At 57.7% G+C, this 27933-nt stretch overlaps 2 protein-coding genes and 1 long non-coding RNA gene across 7 annotated transcripts in view; 2 read left to right on the forward strand and 1 right to left on the reverse strand.

Annotated features, from left to right (window-relative positions):
• The window catches only part of LOC119002214 (DNA dC->dU-editing enzyme APOBEC-3C-like), a 31557-nt gene extending 28808 nt beyond the window's left edge, over positions 1-2749 (forward strand). For 2 of the 3 annotated variants that reach the window (XM_037067971.1, XM_037067973.1), the window contains exons 2-5: positions 22-172; positions 1358-1649; positions 1879-1993; positions 2467-2747. In XM_037067971.1, coding sequence (XP_036923866.1) covers positions 22-172; positions 1358-1649; positions 1879-1993; positions 2467-2476 — 568 coding nt within the window. In that variant the 3' untranslated portion in view covers positions 2477-2747. Of the gene's footprint in view, positions 1-21; positions 173-1357; positions 1650-1878; positions 1994-2466 lie in introns of all 3 variants that reach the window. The other variant, XM_037067972.1, reaches the window with a different exon arrangement.
• Positions 2750-10628: 7879 nt separating this feature from the next.
• CBX7 (chromobox 7) lies at positions 10629-27719 on the reverse strand. 3 transcript variants are annotated; one of them, XM_037067853.1, is made up of 6 exons: positions 27420-27719; positions 25229-25272; positions 17993-18058; positions 14212-14278; positions 11220-11571; positions 10629-10852 (listed from the first exon to the last, which is right to left on the reverse strand). In XM_037067853.1, exons 1-6 carry the CDS (start codon positions 27486-27488, stop codon positions 10698-10700), a joined length of 753 nt encoding a protein of 250 aa, XP_036923748.1. In that variant the 5' UTR covers positions 27489-27719; the 3' UTR covers positions 10629-10697. The 3 variants fall into 3 exon arrangements, with proteins under 3 accessions (XP_036923748.1, XP_036923747.1, XP_036923749.1); XM_037067852.1 differs by having other exon boundaries at positions 10629-10855; positions 27420-27717; XM_037067854.1 differs by having other exon boundaries at positions 10630-10855; positions 11220-11292; positions 27420-27714.
• On the forward strand, positions 20680-26814 carry LOC119002162 (uncharacterized). Its single transcript, XR_005069699.1, has 3 exons — positions 20680-20767; positions 24215-24301; positions 25608-26814. It is a non-coding gene; the product is annotated as an uncharacterized LOC119002162 (long non-coding RNA).
• Positions 27720-27933: the final 214 nt, after the last annotated feature.

A 27933-nucleotide genomic window follows, 5' to 3' on the forward strand; every position in this document is an offset into this window, starting at 1 on the left:
TGTTTTCTCTCTTGTCCCCAGCAACCCAATGAAGAAGTTATATGCTGATTATTTCAACTTTCAGTTCACAAACCAGCTCACCCCCACAGGTCGAAATGGCTGTTACATCTGCTACGAAGTGCAAGGAACCCAGTCACCTATTTCCTTGGACAGAGGGGTGTTTGAAAACCAGGTACAGGACCCACAGCACTGTCATTTAAGGCACAGATGTGGAAAGCAAACAAGTAACACGCCAGAGCCTTCTCCCTACACCATCCTCCTCAGGTTTAGGCCTTAATGTCCCCACTTGACCCCCTGAATCCTGACGCACTGTGGCATTGGACTGGTGACCATTGGTCCGCACCTCATCCCGGGCCTCTGCAGTCTTGGAGGGAAAGGCGTCTGAGAGAGTGGGGCCTGTTGAGCACCAGCTCCTTAGGTGGCCCCAGGAGGTGCTCTGCTGGCGGGGTCCTCCCCAGCCACACCCCTGACTCCTCCAGACCCAGCAGGTGTGACCCCAGGGAGGAGCCCACCCCCACCCCCTGCCAGCCCCCTGCCTGCTCTGAGCCTGGGCCCAGGTCTCCCTGGAGGAAGATACAGCCTCTGCAGATACAGAACACGCCTCCCATCTGCAGCCAACCCCTGACCTAACCACCCCCCTACCTGCTCCGCCCTGTCCTGCATGCCAGCCCTCCCCTCCCCACCAGGCTGCAGACCACTCAGAGCCTGTTGTGAGGAGGAATCATTATGGGATGGCAGCTCTCACTGCAGTGGGACTGCCTGGTGGACAGGTAATGGGGTGACTCATGGCATTTAACCTTTTCATGTGCCCAGAGTTCAGACTTTATGAGAAAGTGATGAACAGAACATCAGTTGGCTGGGTCTTTGTAATAGAGCTCAGATGTTATGTCAACATATAATTAACACAAAAGTTCTTCAGAGAGAGTTCACAACTATTTCCTCACACTAAGTTATTGACAGGAAGGACATGTTCAAGGTTGCCTCTTGTCTCAATACGGGTGAGCACACTTCACAAGATGGTAGACGTGTGTGCTAGTGACTCCCCTGAGGACAAGGCAGCTTTCTGGCTGTCCCCAGTGGGCAGCACCTGAGGCACAAGAGACATGGCCAGGAGCAGGCACTCAGGACGCCTGTAGGGTGAGTGGACAGGACAATGGGTGTTGGAGTTAACGGACGAGTGTAGGAGGGGAGACCAAATGAACACACAGGGGGAAGGGGGGGCCTAAAAAGGACAAACCAGTCAACAGCATGCCCCCGAGACTGTTGCTTCCTGTGCCCTGGTCCACGCCCACTCAGCCCTGCCACAGGCCTGCTCTGACAGCCAAGAGTGTCTCCTCTCCTTGTCCCTCTTTGCCAGTTCTATCCAAAGAAGAGAGTCCATGCGGAAGTCTGCTTCCTGAACTGGTTCAAGGAGTCGCCCTTGGAGAAGACCCCGAACCCTGGCGAACCATACCACATCACCTGGCACATGTCCTGGAGCCCCTGTGTGGACTGTGCCAAGCAGGTGGCCGACTTCCTGAACACACAGAAGTGTGTGCGGCTGCGCATCACTTTCTCACGCCTCTACTACTCCAATAAGCCGGAATACCGGCAGGGGCTTCGTAATCTTGCTGGTGCAGGGGCCGAGCTCGCCATGATGTCTCCAGAGGGTGAGAGCAGAGGGAGCCGGGGCAGGGCTGTCCGGGGGATAGGACCAGGCTGGGGGGCACCTAGAATTCCCCAGGGAGAGTGAGTGGAAGGGGAACTTGGGGATCTGAGGCAGGAGTGATGGCGCCTTGCAGGGAGGAGACCAGGCCCTGAGTGGAGAGGCCAGGGGGAGGGTCAGGACAGAGGGGCTCCCTGGCCAGAGCTGACTGCTGTCTCCCCTCTTTGCACCAGAGTTTGAATACTGTTGGGACAACTTTGTGGACAACCGTGGAAGGTCCTTCAGGTATTGGAAGGGTATACGTCGGAATTATGATGCTCTGAGTGAGATGCTTGACCAGATCCTCTGGTGAGTGCTCCCTCAGCCCCTCTGCCACTTCTGCTCCCTCCCGGGCCCCTCCGCTCCCACCACCTGCACCCCAGCTCTGTCCCCTCTGCCTCTCCCTCCCTCAGGCCCCCCAGGCCCATTTTCCCTTCAGCCCTCAAGGCCTCCCTCTCCCCCAGAGAGGGGGCCCCACCCCTTCATTGGCCCCGCCCACTGCACCACAGTAACCAGATCCTGTTATTAAACTGAACACAAATGGGCACCAAGTGCAGGAGTGTGACAGGCAGAGAGCAATGGCACTCGGCTGCCAGGGCTTCCTGGAGGAGCTCTGTGGCCCAGCCCCTGGTCCCCCGCGTGCCCCTACCTTTGGGGCAGCTAGAGTCCAGTAGCTGTGTCTCAGTCAGGCCGCTGCTCCCCTGGTAACAGCTCTTCCTGCTCAAGTCCCTCTGTCTTGGGAAGGTGGTCAGAAGTGTCTGATGTGCTGTCTCCTTGTCAAGCAGGGGATGACTTCAGGGTCCGAGGGGCTTCCCGAGTGTGTTGCAGGAGGAAGACTGTGTCCCAGGGGGCGGAGCCCAGCCAGGCCCCAGGCTCTGATGGGAACAGGCCTGGTCTGATTGGAGGGAACACAGGCTTCTCTCCAGGTCTCTCAAGCGCCCTTCTCCCGCTCCCAGCTGCACAAAAACACTCTACTTCTGGCTTTTGGAGAGGACGACTTGGAGAGGTCTTGCTCTCCTCTTCTTTCACTTTGGCCACATCCAATAAAGCCTCTGTGACTCCAGGCCCCAGTGTCTGACTCTTCTGGCTTCCTAGCACCTGGGGCGCACACACCGGCATTTTCGGAGGTGATTCAGTAACCGCTCCTCGGACCGGGTGACTTAGCCAGACGTTTAGCCCTCACAGTTCTGGAGGCTGGATGTCCACGGTCGAGGTGTCGGCGCGGAGGTTGCTCCTGGGGCCTGTCCTTCTGGCTGCAGATGGTCACCCCTCCCTCTGCCCCTCTGTGGCCTTTCCTCTGTGGGTGACTGCTGGCGAGACCATGGCGTCCCCCTGTGTGTTCCAACTCACTGCTCCTGTAAGGACGTGAGTCAGATCAGATCAGGGCCGCCCTCAGTGTCTTGTGTAAGTCTGATCACCTCTGGGAAGGTCCTCTACCATGCAGTTCCATTCTGAGCCCCTTGGACATTCGTGTGGGTGGGGGACCCAGCTGAGCCACACAGTGACCGGGAGCTTTCTGAGTGAGTTTGGTGTAAGCTGGAGCAGCCTTGTTCCGTGTGTCTGACTCCCAGGTTCCGCCCACCGTGACCCTGACCCAACGGCATCCATTTCAGAGCCTGTGCCCCAGGAGCTCCCCGGCCCCGCACACTCCGCCCCTCTGCATCCTTTCCCACATCACACCTGGGGGCACTGGTGGAGCTGCCTCCCAGGGACTGCAATGAAGAAGAAGCAGGGAAAAAATTAGTGGTGAGTTTACATGGACATTAAATACATTTTATAGTAACAGTAGGATGGGGCTCATGAGGGTGGCTGTTACCAGAGCTGCCCAAAAGCAGAACAGAAAGCAAAGGGCGGCTGGGAGTCAGGCCAGAGACAGGGCCGCCGAGGCACTCAACGTGGACCATGAATGAAGGTGTTTGGTCCTCAGACTTCAGAGTCGAGGACTTGGGGACTGTCCTGGGGAGGAACCAGGTCAGGTTCCAGTCAGGGTGGGCTGGGCCATGAGGTCGCCAGCAGGGAGCAGGCGATGATCCTGGTGGGATTCTGGGCAGGCAGCCAGGAGGAGGGAAAAGCAAGAGGTTTGCGTGTGTTGGGAAGACGTGCATAAAATCATTTCAGCGAATGTCTTGGGTCTCCCACCAGTCAGCTCTTTGTCCCCTGACCCTGGCCATTCTGGTGTACGGGGCTAGACACTTGTCCCTTCACACCCCTCTCCATCTGTACTGCTGCTGGGGGTGTAGGGCAGAGTCTAGGCGTCTCTGGTGGCCTCAGACCATCTGTTCTGATGGTCCCCTCTCTGTGTTTCCTCTGCAGAGGGAGGCACACAGTGGCTTCACTGCAGACCACACACCCTTGACCGTCTGGGTCATTGAACTTGGCCAGAGAGTGCTGCCAAAAATACCTCCTCATCCTGGAGAAAGGACAAAGCAGAAGGTCCGCCTTATAGATCCATGGGGACCTCCAGGACGTCTCTTCCAAGGGAGTCACTGTCCCACTCCCGACCCCCTCCATTCCCTGCTCACACCTGGCAGCTCCGGGAATACTGCAGCCAGGGCAGGCCTGCGGTCCACCCCGTGGGTGGGGCCTGGCTCCTGCAGCGCCGCAGCCAGGCGTGGGCGCTCACCTCCGACAGGCGAGACCTGTTGTTAACTTCGGAGTGGGCATTCCATGGGCCCGCACCGCGGCCAGCTCTCTGCTGCACCACCCTCAGGACGTGCAGGGACTTTGTCCTCCTGGCCCCAAATGTGGCCACATGTAACGTCTGCGCTTGTCAGCTAGATGGGGGAAGAGGAGCAGAAAGGGGCAGATGACCAAGCTGGCTGCTCCTGAAGAATGGTCCCTCCCAGACACTGCCATTCAGGGTTTATTTTCACACCTCCCTGGCCAGGGCCCCGTCACTTGGCCACACCTAGCAGCAAAGGAGTCTGGGAAATATTGCCTGTATTTTGGCTGGCTGTATAACTTGCTGAAAATCAGAGGTTACACATTCTGAAATAGGAGCATTAATATGGTAGGTCAGCCCTGCCTGGTGTGGCTCACTGGACTGAGCACTGGCCTCTGAACCAACACATCGCTGGTTCAATTCCCAAACGGGGCAAATAGCTGGGTTGCGGGCATGCAGGATTCTTTCTCTCTCCCCTTCCCCCCTCTAAAAATAAGTAAATACATAAAAATACAGTGGCACAATGTGCAGTCTCCACAACATACATGACAAAGTTTTCAACGATAAGTGTGGAAAAATGCATGTGCTAGGTCAGAGAGGACCCTCCAACATTCACGTCCTCCCCAGAACCTGCAAGGGTGGCCTTACTGGAGAGAGGGCCCCTGCACACAGTTAGTTAAGGTGAGGCCACGGTGAAGTGAGCGTGCCCTTCATCAAATACGGCTGGTGTTCCGGTAAGACGAGGAGACCCACGGACAGGGACTCGCATGAGAAGGCCAGGTGAAGACAGAGGTTGGAGGGACATCAAACAAACCCAGGATTTCAGCCACACTGCAGGGGAAAGGCCCCACCGAGGCCCCACCTTTCTCTGCTGGCTTCCCGTGGCCAACATGGGAGCCAGCGGAGAAAGCTCTGGCTTCCAGGGCCGTGGAAGGGAACGCTTGTGTTGCTTAAAACCGCCCAGTGTGTGGTAGTTTGTAAGGCTGGTCAGGTTGTGAAGTCCATCCTGCCTTGCCCCCTCGTAGCTGAGTGGCCCTGGGCAGAGCCACCTGGTCTCAGTCTCCCACATCAGTCAGCACTCTGCTGACAGTCACAGGCTGGTGAGTCCTGGGCAGCTCCTCCCATGCAGACATGGCCATGCGGGCACATCGCAATGGGGAGCCTCTGACACCATGTCCTTTCTCCGGTGTGGGAGCAGAGGTGTGGGAGCAGAGTGGAGCCTTCCCTTGTGCTCTGTGAGCCCAGAGGTCCTGACCTCCTGCCAGCAGGCAGCCCCGTCCTGCAGCCTCCGCTCCACCACTGACCTGCACAGCATGAACCAGTTCCTAAAATCGGCCTCTCCGGAAACCCCCCGAGACAGGCATGAAGTTCTCCTCTGCCAGATGGGGAAACTGAGGCTCTGAAGAGCTGTGGGACTTGTCCATGGGCCTCACAGCTGGGAAGGAGCCCAACCAGGACCCACCCCAGGCTCCGCCCCTCGCACCCCCTGGGTCTCATCTCTTCTCACCCAGGAGACCTCCTGCTGGCCATTCAGACGAATGAACACTTTCCTCTGTTGCTGCCTTTGAACATGAGAGTCCCCTGTCCCGCAACTTCTTCCTGGTTCCCAAGTGCCGTGGGGCTGTGACTCACGCAGCTGTGGCCCTGGGAGAACCCTGTGGAACACCCTGGAGTGTGGTTAGGGGAGCGCCGGGCAGGCACTGGAGACCTGGAGTAGATCCCAGCTCTGCCGCCCGCCAGCTGGGCAATGCGGGGTGAGGCCCCCCTTCTCTGAACCTCAGCTTCCCCACCATGAGATGTGACCACATGCTGGCTTCGTGGGGCTTTGCTGGGAAGTGCAGGCATGGGAAGCACTCTGTGAACCCGTGAGTGTGGGCTCGCACGGGCGAGTGTGTTCTGACGGTAACTGGGGGTCAGCTAGCCATTCTCAGCTTCTTCAACACATCTTCACTGAGGTCCCAGCACATGCCAGGTACTGTCCCAGGTGATGAAGTGCCATGGGAAGGCACAGAAGTGACAGCCATCCCTCCCCTCATGTGGCTCTTGCCTCCACTAGTAAATGTGCTCACTGCCAGCTGGTGGTCATGGCTGCAAAGATGGAGCAGGTGCAGGGAGAGGCACGGGCGGGCCGCTGGTCCCCCTGGGCAGTTTGCTGGGGGTGGCTGTGGGTCAGGGACCTGAGCTGAGGGAACGAGCCCAGTGGGTATTGCAGAGAACGTCTAGGTGGAGCCCTGTGGGTGCAGAGGCCCTGGCATGAGGGTCCGTGTTCGAGGAGGAGCATGGAGACAAGTGTGTCTCTGAGTGTGGCTGATGGGAGTGGTGTGACCTGGGAAAACCGTGCGGGCCGGGGGCTTCTGAAGGCTCTGGGAGGGCAGAGTCAGTCCTGGTAAAGGAATGGCATGATATTCTGAGTCAGAGGTCGACGGTTACGTGCACGCTGGGAGTTTCAAACCTCCTGTGTGGCCCTGCCTTACTCCTCTCAGGCTTGGTGACAAGGGGGTGGACAGGAGTGATGTCCGTGTAACACAGGCTTTTCAGGGTTTTAATGAAGACAGAAGGGGGCCTGCCAGGGGCTCTACTGGGGAGTCCCTGCACACCAGGGGGACTGCGAGGGCACTGAGGGCTTGCTGGGACCACGCCCCTGTGGTGGCCTCTGTCCTTTAGCCCTGGACACAAACAGAGACAGCTACTTAGTGACTGGAGTAGGGGGGGGCTGCTGCACATGGAGGGTGGAGACATGGATGAAGGGCGACTGGTGTCCTGAAGGACAAACGCAGCAGGCCCGAGGCTTCCCCACCATTACTTCACGCATTGTTCATTTCTGAAAGTTTCTGTTTCACATTCCCTGACCCGCTGACTGTGGGAAAGAGACCACGGGCAGTAAAGCTGTGCAGAAGGGCTGGGGGTGAGACCCGGACTCCCGCCTGGCCGGCCGTGCCCTCGCCAGGCGGACTCGAACGGCTGGCTCTGGCCTGAGAGTTTTGTCCCCACCCGTGAGGAAGAGTGTGGCACCAGCCCCACCACAGAAGGCCGTGCCCAGGTAACGTGTCCACACCTGGGAGCCAGGATGGACACTCACACTGGGGTGCCTATGGGGCTCTTCTTGGCGATCCAAAATTAGGATCAAGGCTGGAAGCTGAGCACAAGGGACGCTAACCCCCCACTTTCTAAAGGGAGTTCCCTGAGAGCCGCCCCCGAGCCCACCCACTGCTGTTGCCTCTGCACCCGGACCACCCAAGTGGGCACACGTCCACTTCCCGCCCATCACCAAACTAATCCTCCTCCTACACATGAAGGTCACAGAAAAATAACGGACTGACCCGTCCAAGGTCACGGCCAGCCCCTGGCAGAGCTGAGACCTGCCCCCCCGGCTGGGCCTGGAGGCTGCAGCTCTTCCCCCCGCTGGGGCCCCAGAGGGAAGAGAAACTGATGCCCGAGAACTTTTTTAAAATCATCTTTAATGTAGTTAATAATTTTTTGCCTTGTTTACCAGATAAATCATCTGAATAAATAGATGCTCTACATTCTCTGACCAATATCAGTACAAAAATAAAGCTGAGCTCCGCGCCCACCCTGGCTCGCCCCGAGAAGGGCACATGCGGCTCCAACTCAGGCCCGACCCTCCAGGTACATTCATTTCGTCTGAACAAAGCTGGCTGCTCGCTCTGTGCAAAGGAAGCCTTCTTGTGCCGGGCCCGGAGGCCAGGCGGGCGGCCTATAAAGCAGAAGCTCCACCACGTAACCGAAGTGCAGCGCCTTCCCCCGGCAGGGCAGGAGGGGACGGTTGGCAATGGGTTCAATGGGGTGATGACGATTGTTGGGCTGCCCAACAGCACTTGGCCGCTGCCCTCAAGTGGCTTTGCCAGGGGTGGAGAACATTCTCCTTGTCCAATCCCACAGCAGAAGAAAAGTACCAACCAGTCTTTCTACATTCAAATTGGCGGAGGGGGAGGAGAGGCAGGTGGTCCAATCTCTAAGCCCACACACCGTTGAGTGCTGGACTCCAGTGGTTGGGGGGTAGGTGGCAGGTCAGGGGCCGCCTGGCCCTGCTCAGGCCGGGCCCCAGCCCAGCTGGGGCACTCAAGACTGGGAGGAGGCCTGCGAGGCCACGCCCAACCCCTAACCGAGGTTTCTGTTCTAGGGGTGGAGGAGTGGGGAGAGGCTCTCAGAGGCCACAGCCCTTTCCCCAGGGAGCCGGCCCCGCAGGCTTCAGCTCTCTGCAAGACATCGGGCACCCGTGGGCCGCACAGAACAGAGTGAGAGACAGGTCTGCTGCTGTCCACAGAACAGCTGTCCCACTCCACACAAGGCTCCCCAAACCTCCAACCCTGCAAACTGCACCACCGACTCTTTGAAAGTGCCCCTGAGGCAGGAACAGGTCCTGTGACCCCTGGGGAAAAGCAAGCCAGGTCCCAAAGCCATGGGCCAACAGCATTCAGTGACCTCTGTGGGGCGCCCCTGTCCTGGGACAGCACCCAGCTCCAGCCCCATCCGCTCCCCAGGGTCCCACAGCTGCCCCTCCTTCCCCTGACCTACCCCCACTTGCTCCTCTAGATTCAACCCCCTGGGCTGGGGGTGAATCAAGTCACCCCTGAGGGGACTGTCCCCAATGGAAGCACTGAATTGACCCTGGACAACAAAGAATTAAGGAAGGAGGAGAGAGAGACCAGGGGTTGGAGAATCTTGCGAGCAGGGTACCACAAACAGTGAGGGGTGCAGGCTGTCTTTGGTTTGGGAACTCAGGGAGAAGGGGTTTGGGGAGGTACTGCCCTCCCCTCCTCTCATGACACAGTGGAGCAGAGAGACACCTCCGGAGGGTGGGTGGCAATGGCCGGGGGGTTTGGAAGAAGCCAGGCTTTTACTTGCTCTCCTGGTACACTGGACTCCCGCCCCCACAGGGCCGGGGTAGGGGAAAACTCACTCCTCACTGCCAGGGAAGCCCCTGATCCACAGGCACACTTGTGCAAACTGGAAAACGAGAGCCCCCTCCTCCGGGCACACACAGCTCCTTGCTGGGTGGGTGGGGTGGGGCTTGTGAACCACCTGAGCCACTGTCCACTGCAGCATGACCACAGGAAGACATGGGCAGAGCTCCCCCACCCCCACAGGAAAATAAGGCCAGCCCCAGCTTCAGCGCGGGGGTGGGTGCAGGGAGGCACAGGATGAGGAGGGTTAGGGAGTTGAGGCTGCCCTGAGAAGGTGGTGGGACACTCTCCCTTGTGGACCACCCACACCCACACAAAATGTCGGCTGAGCTGTCGGAGGGTGCAGGGACAGAGGGTGGTGGGAAGGGCTGGGAAGCCCCCTGAGTCAAAGAGAACAAGCCCCAGGGAGGAAGCACAGGGCCCTTGGGGTGCACAGCCTGCCCGAGCAGACACTTGCTCACCGGTGGCTGGCCACGCCTGTGTGCCCACAGCGGCAGGAGCCACCGCGCCATGACCGGAGCCCCGTGGACAGCTCTCAGCAAACGGAGCTGGCCTGGGTCCTGTCATGTGATGGGCTGTGCCAGGTGGGGTGAGTGCAGGGTGCCCGTGGCAACTTCTTCTATGCTGTGAATCACCCTGCAGTCACCGGGTCGGGGTTTCCAAACATGAGATTTGCAAGATCCATTGCACAGGTCTGCAGCCGCATGCACGCACTCCCTAGGGCAGGAGCAGCGGTGTGCAGTGCACACCTGTGCAGCTGGGTGTACGCCCGGTGTTTCTCCCAGGCCAGTGATGGGGACCGGGGGTGGCTCTCAGCAGCAGGTGCCCCACTGGCAGCCGCCCCCAGGGAAACAGAGAGACCGCTTTGAAGGGTATCACAGGACACGCCGCAGCAATCCCTAACCCTTCCTCCTGCCCCTCCTCTGCGTCCCACATGCTGGGCAAAGGCAACCTCTGACCGAACCTCAAGCAGGAGTGCAAAATTAAAAATAAAGACCCCACCCCTCAATAAAAAGGAAAAGGGAAATCAATCAGAAAGGTCGGGGTGGGCTGCTCAGGGGCCAGGTTTGGGCCTTTCCGCCCTCCTGTACTTCCCAGGACCAGCTGCTCTGTCCCTAGAGAAGAGCGGTGATGGAGCTGTCGGAGGGGCGGTGGTCTCGTCCGCACTCTGCCTGGACACCGCACCCAGACTGACGGAACAAGGCCAAGCCTCCCCACCTCTCCGCCAGACGAGGCCCGCAGGCCTCCCTGTAAACATCACCCACGGAGGAAGGGGCAGGATGGCGGGAGAGTGCTGGGGGTCTTCCTCCCTCACTGTTCCAAACTATTAAATAAAATAATTACCCCACCCCAACCCCTCCCCATCTCTGGAAGCCCCCACCCCAAGCCCAAAAGAAAACAGTTTAAGAAAAGTAAAAACGGTGATTCAGAACTTCCCGCCGCGGTCTCGGAAGAAGCCCTCAGCCGCCTGGGCCTCGCGGAAGGTGACGGTGATGGAGTTGGCGGTGATATCAGTCACTGTCACTTCACTTGTGGGGAGCACAGGTGTCCAGGGAGGGGGCCCCTCGGCCAGGTCTGCGTCTGCTACAGCCATGGGAGAAAGACAGACAGACAGATGGACGACAGCACCGACAGCAGCCTGGGGAAAGCGGGGCGGTGGCAGCATGCAGGCTACAGCACACCCCCCACCAGGCTGTCCTCTGAGCCTCCAGCCAAGTCAGGGCCTAGCCCAGTGCTGGACAAAGCGGGGGAGGTCACTGCGTTTCTTTTCTGGCCAGACCAGAACTCATCCTGAGCAGACCACAGAAAGAGCTCTGGGTGGGGGCCACGCCATGGCCTCCAGAGCACCCCAAACCCTCTCCGGGCCTTAAGCCAGATGGGCCTGATGACTCAAGGGACCTCTCCAGCTCTGAGGGTCTCTGGGCCTGGCTTGGAGGGGCCACCTTACCCTCCTCTCCAGGGGGCTGCTCAGCAGGCTCCCACTCGCTGGCTGCCTGCAGGGCGTCCGGGGCCGGTGACTCCTGCAGGAAGAGCTCCCGTGGATGGCTGTGACTCTCCAGGTTGGGCCCGCGGGGCGGGAACTTCTTGCGTGAGAGCCGCAGGTACTTGCGGGCCTTGCGCGGCTTTCGGAGCGGGAAAGGCAGGGCGGGCACCAAGGGGCCCTTGTCCACCAGCTCAGGCGACCCCGCCTTGACCACCCCCTCGGGGCTCCCGCTGCCGAGTGGGCGCGCAAGGGAGAAGCAGAGCTTCTCCTTGCCCTTGGCCTTGTGGGAGCTCCGCAGGTCCATGCTGTACAGCCGCTGCGGGGGCAAGCCAGGGCACGGCCGGTCAGCCCTGCCCTCCCACCCGCTGCCGCGCCTTTGCTCATGCCGTTCCTCCCGCCTCGGTGTCCTTCCCCAGGTCTCGTGGCCCAGAGCCAGCTGTCAGCCCATCCCCAGCCCCACAGGGCAGCCTCATCTCCCCGGGGCTGTCTGGGCTCGGGGATGGGGGCCACAGGCATATGCCTCTGGTACACCGTGGAGGGGCACGCAGAGAAACAAAACACAGATCTGGATTTGGGAGGTGGAGAGACAAGGGATTATTCTTCATCGTAGGGAAGGAAACTCTGCTCACTGAAGGACCCACAGCCAAGAGAGCAGCTTCCCAGGGAGATGGTGTGAAGCGGAGGGCTCTGAAGGTCCCCAGGGCAAGTTAACCAAGGGGCACACGCAGCACTGGCTGGTGCGGGCACAGCCAGCAGCCGTCCAGCTCCCCTGGATCCCTTCAGGGCACGGCTCAGCCCCAGCTGCCGCGTGGCCCACGTGGGCACAGCCCTCTGTCGATGCCCTGCCTGGTTCTTGTTAAAACAGGCCGGAAGGAAGGTTCCTCCGATACTCAAGGACTGGTGTTTGCAATTTGGGGATTCGTCTTACTGATTCTGGGGGTAATTTACACAAGTCCAAGTCGAACCTTGGTGCTGAAATGCTGGGAGGGCCTGAGCGGCCCCGGGACAGCACTTCTGCTGTGCCCTCTCGCCAGAGGCCCAGAGTTCCCCGGAAGCAAGGGAGCCCCCAGACAGGACCCGAAGGTCAAACATCTCCAGGTGAGAGCGAAGATCCCCCGTGCAGGCCCCATCCTCTAGTCCCACCTGCTAATGCCCATCAGTGGGTGTGGGCTGCGGGTTGCCGTGGGGACGGGAGGAGGGCTGAACTGGGACAGCACTGGGAAAACACCGCAATGCTAAGAGGGCTCTTCCTAGGTGCAGTTTTATCAAACCCGCTCCTTCCGCCTGGCTTGCAGGCCCAGTAAACTCTCCCACGATTCTCCAAGGGGGACTCATCTGCGTCCTCGTCCGCCTCACCACAAGAGAACTAACTGATCGGGAGCACCAGGGGCCAGGCCTGGGTTTTAATCCAGTGCATGACCCTGGGGAAACTGCTGGCCTCCCTGTGCTTCAGTGTCCTCATCAGTGAAACGATGAGCAAGCTGTAAGACGGCCCCTGCCATTTTTGCCTCTAGGATCTCACACCATGAGCGGTCCCATTGAACACTGCCTGCCACGTCGGGGGGCACTCCCCGGGCAAGGTCATTAAGACACTGTGCTTCTCCCTTGCTCTCTCTCTCTTGGGTCACCCACTCTGGGGGAAACTAGTGGCCATACTGGGAGGCCACACCGAAGCCCTCTGGAGAGGTCCGCATGGCAGGGCCTGGGCCTCCCGCCAACACTGAGTGCTGGCACGCCTGCAACCAGCCCCTGTGAGCAGCGCTTTGGAAGTGGGCCTGAAGGCCTTGGCCAAACCTTCAGGTGAGTGGATCCCTGGCCAACATCAGGGCTGTAACTCAAACTGGAGCCTCTAAAGAACTAGCTAGAGCACTCCTGAAGGCCTGACCCATGGAGACCTCGAAATCACCAGTGTTTATTGCGTGAAGTTGCTTAGTTAGGGGGGATTCATTACACAGTGGATGATACGCCTGCCCCAGAGGTCTGCTGTGCAGACGACATGTGTTCCCTGTGGGAGTGCTGAGCACGGAGACAGTGGCCGACAGGTGCCACTTTCCCCGTTCACACCGAGCCCCAGGGAACGTGCTCACTGCGTGGGGGCAGCCCACGTACTCTGGCAAGAGCCTCAGGTGCTTCCCAGTCAAGAGCGGACAGGAGGGTGGACATGGCTCACACGGCACATGGACCAAGAAGAGTCATTTTTGGCTCCACGTACCTGGAGGGACCTTCCTAAATTAGGGAGAGCAGGTGGCCCTACCATTCCAGTTTCACAGATGAGAAAACTCAGGCTCAGAAAAGCAACCTTAGGACATAACCAGCTCCAGCTGCGAAGCTACACCACTCCAGACTCATCCTTTCTCCAGCGCAAAGCAAGGAGGCCAACAAAGCACCACCCGGGCCTGGGCAGCGGGGTGCTGTGGAGTGTAAGTCCCGCCTGAGGTGGAGACTCAGAAAAGGGGGCCCTGAGGGTTCTTCTCACTAGAAATGACACATTTCTAGAACCACCACCATGGTTCTAGAAACTATAGAATGTTCCAGAATGCCAAATCTCCTTTCCTTGAATTCTAAAATTCCAGGGTCCCATGTTTTCTCAGTTCTAGTTTTTGTCTTCTAAGGACATCAAACATTATAATTTTGCATTTTGGGGGCTGTGAATATCAAAAAGGCTCATTTACAAGATTCCAAGCTTTTAAAATTCTCAGAGCCCATTAGCCATATGCCCACCCTCCCTCCTACCATAACACCTCCCCCCAGGGCTGCCTTCCTGGGCCACCAGCCCCACACTCCAACCCCCCAACTCCTTGCATTGGACCTTGCCCACTAAGTGCCTTGCACTTACAGTGCCCTGGGTGGGGCTGAGGTGGGAGGAGATGGGGGGGTAGTTGTTCAGCACAACTAGCTGGGCAATTGCAGGGTGAGTGCGGGGACTTGTGGGTGGGTGCCAACACTGGTGGGTTACCTGCAGCAGGAGCCGCTTGGGTTTCGGACCTCTCTTCCTATACCCCGACGCTCGGTCTCTCTCCTCCCTGAGGTGCAAAGCAGATGGCAGAAGAGAAGGAAACACTGGTGACATGTTAGGGAAAGTATGGCGTCCGCCCCTCCCTGCCCTCTGCAGCCCATGGGGAAGGGGGCATCCTCCACAGACCACCCCCAAATCCTGGAGTGGGGGCTCCTCCTTGGTGCTCTTTTTAGGCTGCAACAGTGGGATCACACATTTAACTCCCAGGGCCTCAGTCCTCCCAGCTGACAAAAGGCAAGGCCCAGCCACTGTCTCAAATGCTAAAGGAGACCTCTGGTGGCATCTCTAAACACACACGGCTCTTTAGTGGGCTCCAGGTTAGGCCAGAGCTCTGCTCCACAATGCCACCCTCCCAAAAATGGAGTTCCAAGATAACCGAGTTTGCCTGAATGTCCCAGGGCAGTTGATGAGATGGGAATGGTCCCGCACAGTAGACAGAAAGAACAGGCTCCCGCCTGTCTGGACTCTTCCATCCAGGAAGGGGAGGGAAGCTAGCCTGCACCGAGTCCCAGGGAGATGACAGATGCTCTGCTGGGGGGCCCCCAGACCCCAGACACACGAACACAGGCGGAGCCTGAGATTGCAGACACAACACACCCCCAAGGTCACCCCAGAGATGCTGACAACAGGGCCTGAAGCGGTGGGGAAATCACAGGCACTTCCTTCTGCCCACTTCGCTGGGCTCCTTTCACACTATCTGTGGCCGCCACGGCAGAGGCCATGTGCTTGGCAGCAGGAATGTGAGGGCAGGAGTGCACCCCAACACAAGAGAAATTCTGAGATGCTGTAAATTAAATTCCAGTAGGCAAGGGAGGGAGGGAGAGAGTGAGCACGAGTGAGCGAGCAGTCGGCCTGGTAGCAGCAGGGACCCAAGTCCCCAACCACGTGGGGGCCTTGCATCAGCCACCAGATACTGCCACCCTCTGCTCAGACTCAGGACTGTCACCTGTAAGTGACAAGTGGTAACTGTTCCTTCCTCACAGCCTCTGTGCCTGTCAAAGACCTGTCCCCATCTCACGGTTTCCCGTCCCCTTATCTGGCCAGTGGAAAACCTTTCAAAACTTTCATCTTTCTTCCCCAAAACATAATGGACAGACGCAATAGTAAGATCGCAGTTGTGAGTACACAAAGCAGTTTCTCCTTATATTTTTATTTCTTAATTATTGTGTTATTTTTCTTATGAACAAGAGTAGACCTACTTTCGCCTGACCCTGTGCAGACACGCCCATCAGCCAACTCCAGGTGGCGCACATGTGGCGTCCCCCCCAGGCCCTGCTGCTGGCGGTCTGGACGGCACGCCTGCAACCTGGCCCTTTGCTGGCAGGATGGCCCAGAAGCCCTGTCTTTTCAGAATCTGTCAGCCATGGGAGTTCCTTTTCTGTCTAACACTGGATGTGTGACCTTAGGCCAGGCTCCAAATCTGAGCCCAGCTAAACCCGTGAGTCCTGAGAAGCCTTTCCCACTGTCCCCTCCTCTGGTGGCAGCTGCCCACCATCCTCCAGCACATCAGCCCCCAGGGCTCCTGGAGGCAAGGTGCCAGGCAGAGGACCTCCCTCCTGACGGAGCGGGCTTCGGCAAGTCTGAGGGGGGGGACCCCAGAACCAGCATTTGGAAGAAGCACACAGGGCCCCAGGGTGCCCACTCCGGGCGGCTCACCAGGACGGTCCTTCCAAGCCCTTGAGGCAGGGAAGCTTCTCTCAGAACCCACTGTGCTGGGTGCCAGGGCACCCTGTTCCAGGCCCGGCTCTACCCTGACCCACGGAGGCCCTGGCCGGTCACCCCCTTCTCTGGGCTTCGTGTCCCTGCCTAGAGGAGGAGGCTCTACTCTCAGCTGATCATCAGGGCTCTTAAGAGCAACAGGAGATGTTCCTGGTATTTACAGAAATGAGAAGTAGAAAGACTAAAACTATAAAGGGGGGGGGGAGAGGGAAGAAAAAGCAAAGAGAGAAAGAAGGGAGGAGGCGGGGGGATGGGGAAGGCCTTGGGGAAAAATAATAATGCTGATAGGAATGTGTTCAGTGTATTCTCATGAGCTGTTTACTGTGGTGACCACACACATGTTGCGCACCATGCACGCAGTGCTCCAGACGACCAAGCACTCATAGCCACCCTGGGAGGGGGTACAGCTGCTACTAGCCCCACTTTATGCCACTGAAACCGAGGCAGAGAGGTTAAGTGACTCACACACAACAAATTATGACACCTCTCACTGCTGGTGAAGATGCTGAGCCCTGGTCCCCACCCAGGAGGGGCAGGCCAGGGACCCCAGTCAGGCTCAGCAGGGTGAGCTTGGAGCCCAGGCCACATGACCCTGGCTTCCTATCTGCAGTCCACACCCCCAATCCGGCCAGCAAACTGTGGGAGGTGGGAAGCGAGAGGGTGAGGTGGGGGACCAGCAGTCTGTCCAGTCCTTACCAACTCGGAGCCTGGTAGCCATCAGACCTGGACACTCTGACCATCGTGTCCAAAGGATAAGGAACAGAGGCCACCACAGGGTCGTGGTCCCAGCAAGCCCTCAGTGCCCTCGCAGTCCCCCCTGGTGTGCAGGGACTCCCCAGTAGAGCCCCCTGGCAGGCCCCCTTCTGTCTTCATTAAAACCCTGAAAAGCCTGTGTTACATGGACATCACTCCTGTCCACCCCCTTGTCACCAAGCCTGAGAGGAGTAAGGCAGGGCCACACAGGAGGTTTGAAACTCCCAGCGTGCACGTAACCGTCGACCTCTGACTCAGAATATCATGCCATTCCTTTACCAGGACTGACTCTGCCCTCCCAGAGCCTTCAGAAGCCCCCGGCCCGCACGGTTTTCCCAGGTCACACCACTCCCATCAGCCACACTCAGAGACACATTTGTCTCCATGCTCCTCCTCGAACACGGACCCTCATGCCAGGGCCTCTGCACCCACGGGGCTCCACCTAGACGTTCTCTGCAATACCCACTGGGCTCGTTCCCTCAGCTCAGGCCCCTGACCCACAGCCAGGAGGTCAGGACCTCTGGGCTCACAGAGCACAAGGGAAGGCTCCACTCTGCTCCCACACCAGGAGAAAGGACATGGTGTCAGAGGCTCCCCATTGCGATGTGCCCGCATGGCCATGTCTGCATGGGAGGAGCTGCCCAGGACTCACCAGCCTGTGACTGTCAGCAGAGTGCTGACTGATGTGGGAGACTGAGACCAGGTGGCTCTGCCCAGGGCCACTCAGCTAGGGCAGGGCAAAGTGGGGTGGACCAGAACTTAGCTATCCCACCTCCAAAGCCACCCCAACAACCCTGGGCCTTTTTTGAGGTTCATCGGATTGCCTTCTCCTTTGAGGGAATCTCCAGGGAGCATGTTTCTGCTCTCTCCCCAAGAGCATGCATGGGTATTACTGATATTGTCCCTCTCACATAGGGCATCACTATGACACATTTCAACATTCACCACTGCAGCTGAAACCTCTACCTTATGGAGAAGCCACAGCAGAAGCCCCAGTAACCCCAGATGAGAGACTGAGGCCTGGGGAGGGCAGGGAAGGGGCCAGCGTCACCTAGCAACAGGAAAGGAACCAGGGCCCCAGCTGCCCTGGAGCTGGTGCTCAACACCCTCCCTCAGCTGCAGACTAGACTGGGCTGTCCCTGCCAGGACCGCACACTCACGCCTGTGCCCCTGGTTGAGAGCTACAGGCTCCCTGGGAAAGCTCCAAGGCTGCCTGTCAACCCGCCCCGCTGCAGGCCAAGCCCCTTACTTCTCCTCATAGGCCATGACCAGGCGGGGGTCCAGGATGTGCTCCTCTGGCTCCCAAGTGCTGTACCTGGAAGAAAAACGAGAAGTCAGAGCTGCCCTGCTCCCCATGCCATTCACAGAGGCCACAGCTGCTCTACCAGGGCCCACTGTCTACAAGCCCTCGCCCCTTCCTGGTCTAGGAAATTGTCACTACTCCTAGGAGCTGTCCCTGGCCATCCCAGCTAGGTCAGAGGCCTTCTAAGGGATCCAATGACACCAGAACTCCCCTCATTCTGAGCACCTATTATGCCACCCTCTAAATGTGTGAGACTCCTGATTAGACCCCACGTCCACCCTAGGAGCATGGGGTGCCTGAAAGAGGGCAGGGCCTGGAGGCCCCATGTCCCCTTCCTAGAAGAAGCGAGAGTCTGTGGTAAAAGGCAGAGGCTCTGAGCCAAATGCCTGGGTTCAAACTCCAGCACTGTCCTTGATAGCTGTAAGACCCTGAACAGTTTCCCTAAGGCCCCTGTGCCTTGACGTCCCTGTGTCTTCCCCGAGGACTCTGCTGGAAAAAGTGCTCACGTGCATAAGTGTTTAGAGCAGGGCCTGCCACACAGAGTGCTCTATGCTCACTATTGTCGCCATCCCACACCTCCTCAAAGCACAGCCTTAGCACAGCCTCTCTCACCAGGATGAACTGCGCCCTCCCTCTTGGGCACATGTCTGTGCCCTCAAAGCCAGTCTGAAGTGCCCTTGTGTCACGCCTGGCATCCAGCTGGAACTTGGTAAATGTCTAGTGACTTCAATCACAGGGCTCGGCCACCTAGAATTTGCCCCAGGGGACCTCCCACCACTCCCAGACCAGCGAGTACCCACGCTCTGCCAGACAGGTGTGCACTGAGACAGCTCAGCGCTTCCTGAGCTCAGCCATCCTTGCTCCATCTGCTCCATTACTTACTTAGTATCTGCCTTTAAACAGCTCACTTTTTAATGTATATGACTTTATTTTAAAAACAAATTCTATATAAACCAGTACCACTCACCATAAACAGAAGCTGGCGCATAAAAATTAAAAATGTAAAACAGGCCCTGGCTGGCGTAGCTCAGTGGATTGAGCGCGGGCCTGCGAACCAGACGATCGCGGTTCGATTCCCAGTCAGGGCACATGCCTGGGTTGCAAACCGGTTCCTTGCAGGCTAACTACCAGCAGGGGATGCACAAAAGGCAACCATACATTGATGTTTCTCTCCCTCTCTCCTTCCCCTCTAAAAATAAATAAATAAATAAATAAATAAATAAATAATGTAAAACAGGCCCTGGCTGGTGTAGCTCAGTGGATTGAGCACAGGCCTGCGAACCACAAGATTGTAGTTGGACTCCCAGTCAGGGCACATGCCTGGGTTGCAGGCCAGTTCCCAGCAGGGGACCCATGAGAGGCAACCACACATTGGTATTTCTCTCCTTCTCTCCTTCCCTTCCCCTCTAAAGGTAAATAAATAAAATCTTTAAAAAAAAGAAAAAATTTAAAACAGATGTGTGTGCACATGTGCATGCATACAAATACACATCAGTATGTGTGTGCACATGTGCATGCATAGAAATACACACCAGTGTGTGTGTGTGCCTGTGTGTACACACAAACAGAACCAAAACACTGGGCTCTGATTCTGGCTGAGGCAGCCCCAGCTCTGCTGGGTGAGAAGGGAGGGGAGCAGGCATCCGGGAGGTGTCAGGAAGAAGAGAGAGGCGGGGCACTGCCCCTGCCCCCATGGCCTCCAAACCAGCCAGCTGAAACCTCCATCTTAAACTCTCCTGGGACTGTGAAACCTACAGGCGACTAATCTAGGTGACGAACAACAAGCTGCCCAAGGACAGACTCTGTGCTGCTTTCTCCACTGACACTGCTGCACAGCTGCTTCCCATCCCCTCAGCAATGAAGGGCTGTGCCCTGAGGACCTCACAGCCCATACCCAAGTGCCACATGCTCAGCCTGAGCAGGCACTATCACACCTCTCTTCCTTGAACATGCTGTGCTCTCCCCCTGGATCCAGTCCCTCCAGAGGCCTCCTATGCATCCTTTGAGAGCCAGGTCCCTGTAGCTTTCCCTGAGATCCTCTCCCCCGCCCCATTCCCAGCAGGACAAACCCTCCCCACCATGGCCTTACTGTGGCACTTGGCACCTGCCATAGGTACTGATGAATGCAGCTGGTGTCCCAGTGGGCAGATCACAACCCCGCCCATCAGAGCACCCAGCCCAGGCCCAGCCCCAGGTGCTCTGGCAACGGCTCTAGCAGCACTGCAGTTTCAATAACCCTGAGAAAACGTGAAACTGAAACTAGCTATATATATATATATACATATATATACATATACATACACATACACACACACACACACACACACACACACACTTGGGGGTGGGGGAACCCACACTAGGAGCAACCAGAGGCTAGCAAAGACTCCAACCCCTCCTCCCCCAAAACAAAGGTCCAGTTCCCTCAGAGGGAACTAGTTACAAGAAAAGGGAGTTTTGTGCTCCTGCTGAGGGCTGCTTCAACCTCCCTCTCTCTAGCTGTTGAAATGTCGCTGCCTTGCTCTAGTCCTCTCTGCCCTGCCCACTGTCCCATTGCCCTGCCCATTTTTTGTTTTTGTTGCTGCTCTATGGTTCCTGGCAAGTCCCTAACCTTTTCTGGACCTCAGCTTCCTCATCTTAGAATCACCAGCACACCACAGACAGTAACAGCAAGGAGCAGAGGACTGCCAAGGACCCATCCATTCTTCCTAACACCCATATGAGGTAGGTGACCCCATTTTATAGATGAAGACACTAAGGCCCAGAGGGTAAGCACCTTGCCAAGGCCACTGAGACAGTGAGCGAGCAATGTGTGGTTAGAAATCGGTTCAATCTCCGCCACCCTCTCTGCCTTTAGGTACTTCATATGCCACCATATCTGACTCCCCACCGAGCTGAGACATCCTTGGGAGAGGGACACTGCCTATTTCCTGGTTGCCCAGTCCTCGGTGTGTGCAAAGAAAGGATTAGTAGATTCAGAGGGGGCTGTTGCTGGCCTGGGGCATCCACCCGTGGGATATGAGGCAATAGACGGAATGAGACTTGGCAGCAGGAGGCCCTGCTCCATGCTAGGGGAGGGCAAAGAATCATGGATTGCACAAGTGTCTGTGGAACACCTTGGGCTCCCCTAAAATGGAAATCAATAATGCCCCTATGCAGAGTAGCTATCCAGAGGCCAGTGATGGCAAACGCGGTTCGGGAATAGCCGGGCACAAGGACGACAGCAGCTGCAGATGGCAGAGCCCACAACCTAGGCAAGAGCGGGCGGGTTGGGTGGGGCATGCATCGGTAACGGGTTTGGGTGGGGCGGGTACAGAGCGCTCCATGGGGGGCCGAGGGCTCACGTCACCCCGCCCCACGCCTCTTTCCGCAGCCCAGGAGCGGCGCGCACGCAGGAGTGGCGCGTACACGGCTAGGCCAACCAATGGGAGTTAGGGGCGGGGACCGCGCGCACCCGCTGAGAGGTAAACACGGCCACGTGACCGCCAGCCCTGGCCCGGGCCTTGTAAACAGGCACCGGGGATTGCTCGAGCTTTGTATGCGCAGGCTCCGGCCATGCTGGGGGCGGGGTGCCACAAGGAGCTGGGCCGCACAGAGCAAGGCCCCCCAGCCCGAAACTCAAATGTAATCCTGCTCAAAATGAGACGGGGGTCGGCGGGAGTCTGGGCGAGCCAGCAGGGGTGATTTTGAGCCAGCGATTCAGGCCTCTGTTTATGCTTGCATGAAATGGGGCTACCAATGTAGCCCTTGTCTTTTAGGGTTGATGTGACCATTAGTTGTGTTAAGCCCTGGGAAGCACTTACTTCAGTGTGGTACATAATACAAACAAATAAGTGTTAACGTTAGTGAAATCAATTTCAAAGGCGTAGAGGGTGCAAAAGACTGCCAGGGCCGCAATCCTGGACTCGGCTGCTGCTGCCCAAACCCAGCCTTTTAAAAATGTGTCTCCTGGGCCTCTGTCACTGTTGGGAACCGTGTGCTGTATTGGGCAGCCATGGCAGGGCTCCGTGAGGCCAGCGCTTCATTTTACAAGTAGGGAGATGGAGGTGCAGAGAGGTTGAAGGCTTTGCCCTGGGTCACACAGGTAAATGCTGAAATACAGAGTTTAAAGACTCTGTTTAAAGTGCCCTGGTCTGGCTCCACCCACCGCCTGAGCACTTACCACTGAACTGGCCTTCAGGCCAACACACGAGATCCTCGGTCACCTTTGCCACAGCCCACTGTGTATCAAAGGGTCAGGGCCTCCGTGTCCTGGGGTAAGGCAGCTGGCAGTTTGAATCAATCCAGCTGTGTGACCCTGGGCAAGGACTCCTCTGCTGAGGGTTTCTCTCTCCTTGCCAGTAAAATGGGTTGCCACGAATCAGTTAAAGGGGCCAATGCCTGATCATCATGCTAGGGGCTGACTGAGGAACAGCCCGGTCACTGCTGTGTCCATGGACAACACCATTATGAAAGATCTGTGGAGACAGCCCTCCCTGGCTGCTGCGGCAGCACTCGCGAGTGGGAAAGGTGGCGGTCCCGGGCAGGGTGCAGCGCGAGTGGGACACCTGAGAGCCTCTTTGGGGTGAGAGCACCTGCAGCCAACGTTTTAACATCCTCTGTGCCATCACTCCAGCCCTTCTCAGTGCCCCCTGCCCCTATGGACCGCTTGCTGTACGTTCCAGAACTAGCAAGACAGCTCCTCTGCCCCACCTGCTGGGGAGGAAGGGCTGTCATTCGTTTGCTGTTTTCGAAAGAAAAACAGGCAGAGCATGGGACAGCTTAACAGGGGCCTGTCACAGGGCAAGTATTCTGTTGTTAATACACGCTTCCCCAGCCAGGGTGATGAGGGGGCTGTAGAGCAGGAGAATCAACCGGTGTCGCCATTGAGGCTGTCACGGCCCTGCTGAAGGCTCCTGGACCTGCAGGTGGCAGGTTGCCCGACTATCCACTCCCCATCACCTTTCTCAGCCTCTGTGCCAAGCCAGGGGAGACTGGAGACCAAATAGGTTACAAAAGGGCCCTGGCTCTCCTTCTCCTTTGACTCAAGCTGCTTCCCCCCAGCTGAAGTGGGGTGGTGCCGTGGGTGGCATGAAGTAGGTACCACACCACACAGGGTTGGCGGTTTGTTCTTGTACTGACCTCTCCTCTCTGAGCCTCAGTTTCCCCATCTGATGATTGATTTAAATGGTTTCTAGGCCACTTTGAGCTCCTGTGAGAAATGGAACTCCCTTTCCCTGTCCTGGCTGAGGGTGGGGCAGGGGACCTAGAAGCCAAGCTGTCGAACTCCATGGATAGTGAACACTCCCTAAGACCTTGGCGGGCAGAGAACGCACAGTGCTCTCTAGCCATCATCTGGTCCTCATGACAATGCTGGATGGAGGCTTTACTACTCTAGTTTGGAGATATGGCAGCAAGGGTCCCACTATATGGGGGACCTGCCCAAGGGCTCACAGCTGGACAGGAACAGGACCAAAGTGTGGAGGAGCCAGAGGTACACATGCTCATCTGATCCAACAGGGCTCCCAGAACCCCCTTGGGGGTCATAAAAGGTAGTCACGAGGGCCCACCTGGTGGTCTCGCATGCTAAGAAACAAGTGAGCTCCAGGCCAGGGCTCAGGCCAGCAGACACATAGAGGGACTGCCCTTGGAGCATGGGGTCCTTCCCTGCTGATGGGAGCTCTGATGGGCAGACATATTCATTTGGGAATAATGAGTCAGAGAAGCAATTTTTAAGTGGTAAGTGCCTCTGCTTAGAGAAGGAAATCTTTCAAAAGATGGAGTCTACAGAGGAGGAAAAACAGCCCACAGTGCCTTCAAGGCCACTGGGCTGGGACCCCACTCCCATGCAGTGCCTCCCCATGCAGAAGCTAGGGGGAGCAGGCGCTCAGGCAGCCAACACTCCTGCTGCCCACTCTGGCCTCTTCCTTTTCTAGCTCTCCCCCACTCTTACTGCCCTTTCACTCAGGCCAGAAGTCCACCTGTCATTTGCCCAGTGGAGGAAAGGACCCTCCTTTCATCGCAAGGTATCTGGGAAGGGGCAGCAGGGGCAGAGGAATAGACAAGTGCACTATCTGGTTGGCCAGCCACCAACCCCAGGCATCAGGATGCCTGCAGTCACTCAACATGCGCCCAGCTCTTTCACCTCACAAGGCGAAGCAGACTGTCTGGACTACTGAACCCATTTTGCAGAAACAGAAGCGGAGGCAATATGGGCCATCTTCCTCACTGCTGTGTCTCCTCACCATGCCCCAGGATGCTCCCAGGACCCAACACCAGGTCAGCTCCCCCCACCTGCCACCCCCCTCTCCCTCAGCATAGCAGACAGCCAGTGGCACAGACAGCAGAGGCTCTGGGAGTCAGTCTCTGGGAGGCAGGGCAGGGATGGGGCACCCACAGACCAATGGGTAGGTCCCACAACTTGCTGGTTCCCCATCCCTCAACAACTCCCTGCTGGGAGGTGATTGGTTGGTGTGAAGGTTCCTGATTGGGCCTCAGCAAAAGAGGTGGAGAGACTGGGAGAGGTCCTAGACCCAGTTCCTGCCCTGTCAGCTGAGATGGAGGAGACTCACAGGAGATACCTGAAAATGGAGCGGTCTAGTTCAACTCTGCCCCCACTTGCTGTGTGGCTTAAAGCAAACTACTTACCTTCTCTGAGCCTGTTTCTACATCTTTAAAGAGTATCACCCCACCAGCCTGACAAGGTTGTATGGGAACCTGCTCTGTAGACTGGAGAGTGCTGTCCAAAGGCAAGGTGGCTCAGACTCTGTCCTTAGTTCTGTGGCACTGAGGACTCATGCCCCACTGGCTGGCCTCATCTTAACCAGTCTCACAGACCCCTGCCCAGCATGCCATGGCGTGGGGGTCCCCCCACCTGGCCAGCAGGCATCTCTGAACCTGAGATGCTGGGCTTTCACCTCCCAGTGGCAGGAAAAGACAGGAGGAGTGGGGGAGGTACCTCTAAGCAAAAGAAGGCATGTAGCTGGAGGGGAGCAGGTGAGAAGGGAAGCTGGGGCCCACCTTGACCCTCATGTGCTCCAAGCCCCTCAGCTGGCAGAGGGGCACGTGAAAGTCAGAGAAAATGATTTAATCAGTGCCGACTGGCCAATTGCTAGAGTAGCTGGAGCTAAAAGCTAGGCAGGAGAGGCAACAAAAGGTGGGTAGAGGGATATACAGACAGGTAGACATACACACAAAGGACCTTACTTTGGAGGCCATCCTTTCCACTTCACCAGATATTCGACTTTGCCCTGGGAAGAAAGAGAAGCAGACAGAGTGAGACATACAGCTTCCCTGAAGACCCCTCACAGAACAGTAAGGGGTCTTCTAATCCCCTCTGCAGACAGATGTCCAACACGTAACACACAGACCAGAGAAACTCCCACTGGATCCCCACTGACCCAGAGGACCCCCCACAAATGCCCACCCTACTACAGCACAGAAGTGTATCTGGCCTCCAGGGCTCCTGTGGCAGAAGCTCCAAGCGCACATCATAGGTGGGAACACCGACCACATGGGGGTGCGCGTCACCAAAGACCCAGTGGCTGGAGTCTGAGAGCCAAGAACGTAACTCTTTCCTTTTTAGATCAGAAGACCCTCCAATCATAGAAAATCCCTCAGCTGTAATCCCACCAGCCCCTTTCCTGGGAGAGGTGGCCTCTGGCCCAGAGATGACAGGACAGTGACTTTAGGACTCTGAACCTACAACGCTCTGGCAGGACCCTGGAGAAGGCTGACAGTTCTCCACCTGCAGAAATGGTGGTCGCCCCTCTAATAGTTAGAAAAAGGAGCCAGGCCTCTCTGCTCCTCACAGCAGACCGGGATCTTTTAAAGTTCCCAGGCCAACCCCATGCATTGGGTGAAACCCGCCCACACTGGAACTTCGGGACCAAGATGTCACCTCTTCAAAGAGGTGTGCCCGGGTTGCCCTTTCTAATGCCATCCCTCCCGCCTCACAGTTCTCTTTCTGTGTAGCTCAAGCCCAGCTGGAAGACGTCTGTTTTTATTTCCTGGTGTGCTGAGTGTCTCCTCTGCCAGAATGCCAGCTCTGTGAGGGACGGGCTGTATTCCTCCTTGGGGCTCAGAATGGTGCCTGGTACATGCCAGATCCTCAGTAAATGTATTCTGAGTAAATGGCTGAAAGAATGATGCTTCTCACTTTCTGGCACCACCCCACAGCCCTGTGCAGAAGGGGTCACTGTACCTGCTCCGGCTACACTTCATGAAAAGCACTGGGCTCAGTGGAATAAATTAAAATCCAGGAAATTCTGGAGGATGGGAGGAGGGGCAGCAACAATCTGAAGATAGAGTTCTACCCCCACAGAGATGGGTGGGAAAAAAAAACCAAACCTCACAGCCCACTTTGACCTTGAGCCTTGGCCTAAGATGCCAGGACTGAGTTTTCTTTAGCCAAAGATGAACTGGCAATCAGCCAACTTGAGCTCCTTGCTCTACCTCCTTCTCTACCTTGTCCTGTGACTTGGGCCCCTTCATTTCTCTGCCTGGGCCTCAGTTTCTGCCTCCGTCAAATGTGAGGCAGTGACCTCGATGACCCTTCCTAGCCCTGCCGCTGGAGCCTCCCAAGGGGCTGCAGAGAGGACACGGAAAAGGATGGCGATGTGTGCCAGGAGAGGAAATTTCCCCCAGCACTGTCATCCCCAACCTCCGAGCTTCAGGGAGCCCACCCTGCAAACATGTGCACAGGAAGTGTGGACCACAAAGTCTAGCTCAGAGGCGAGGACCCGAACCCAGCAGAACCCTCCTTAATTGCAGGGTGTATATTCTGGAGGCGAAAGGGGAGGAGCTTCGAGGAAGCCAGAGCGTTGTAGGCGGCTTCACTGAGCCCTGCCGGGCGGGGCTGAAAGTTGGGGTGGGGAAAACAGAGGGGTGTGCACTCGGAGGAGAATGAGAAAGATGGAGGTGGGGGTGTAGAGACGATCGGAAAAGGTCCAAGTCCAGCAGTTAAAACTTCAGAGGCTGGAAGCTATTCCGAAGCCCGCCTCCAGCTTCAAAGGTCTTGGTACCAAGAGTCCATAGTCCTGTGTTCGAGACCTAGTTCAGACGCCAACGAACCAGGCAAGCCATTTCCTCAACTTGGGCCTCAGTCCCCCCCACATTTAAAATGGGGGGTAGATGAAGAAGGATAGCGTTCAGGATCCCTTAAGTCCGATCCTAAGCTCAGCGGCCCCCAGCATCCCGGGGCGACAACTTTTATTCTACTTGCCCTACAAGGAGCTGGGAGAAACTGAGGCGCGAGTTGGGGAGACGAGCCCAGAAGGGCGGGGCTGCCTGGAGCCTCTGGGCCACATTCGCGGTCGCCCCCAGCGTGGAGGAGTCGTTGATGGGAACACGAGGGGACCCCACAGGGGTCCTGGGAGCCGCCCCCCGGCAGCCTCACCTTCCGCACGCGCTTCTTCCGGATGCTCTCCACAGCGAACACCTGCTCGCCGATGGCTGACAGCTCCATGGGGGGCGGTGGACCAGCGGGCCCGGGGCCGGGCCAGGCCGGGGGCGGAGCTGCGGGGCCGCAGTTGCGGCGCGCGATGCTCGGGGCGGCCGGGACCCCGTCACCCTCGCCCGGGCGCGCACGCGCACGCGCACGCGCGCACACCCCCTCGCGCTCCCTCACGCCGCCGCCGACGTTCCATTTATGAACCTGCGCAACGTTTTCCTCAGCGCGAGCGAGCGAGCGAGTGAGCGCGCGAGGGCGCGGGGGAGTGGGCGGGGCGGGGGTTCGGCTCGTGCCCGACAGGTCCCGCCCCTTTGTATCCACCGGTCCCGCCCCTGCTGGAGCCCCGCCCCCTCGGGAGCCCCGCCCCGCCCCGGAGGCAAGGGACACACGCAGCTGACCCTAGCAGCCAGCCCGGGGTACTTTTTTGGCCAGGGCGCCTCTCCTCTCTGGAGCCGTATGG

The sequence above is a fragment of the Sturnira hondurensis genome, unplaced genomic scaffold, assembly GCF_014824575.4.
Source record: "Sturnira hondurensis isolate 20B ecotype Veracruz unplaced genomic scaffold, ASM1482457v3 Scaffold0017436, whole genome shotgun sequence".
Classification (NCBI taxonomy): Eukaryota; Metazoa; Chordata; class Mammalia; order Chiroptera; family Phyllostomidae; genus Sturnira; species Sturnira hondurensis.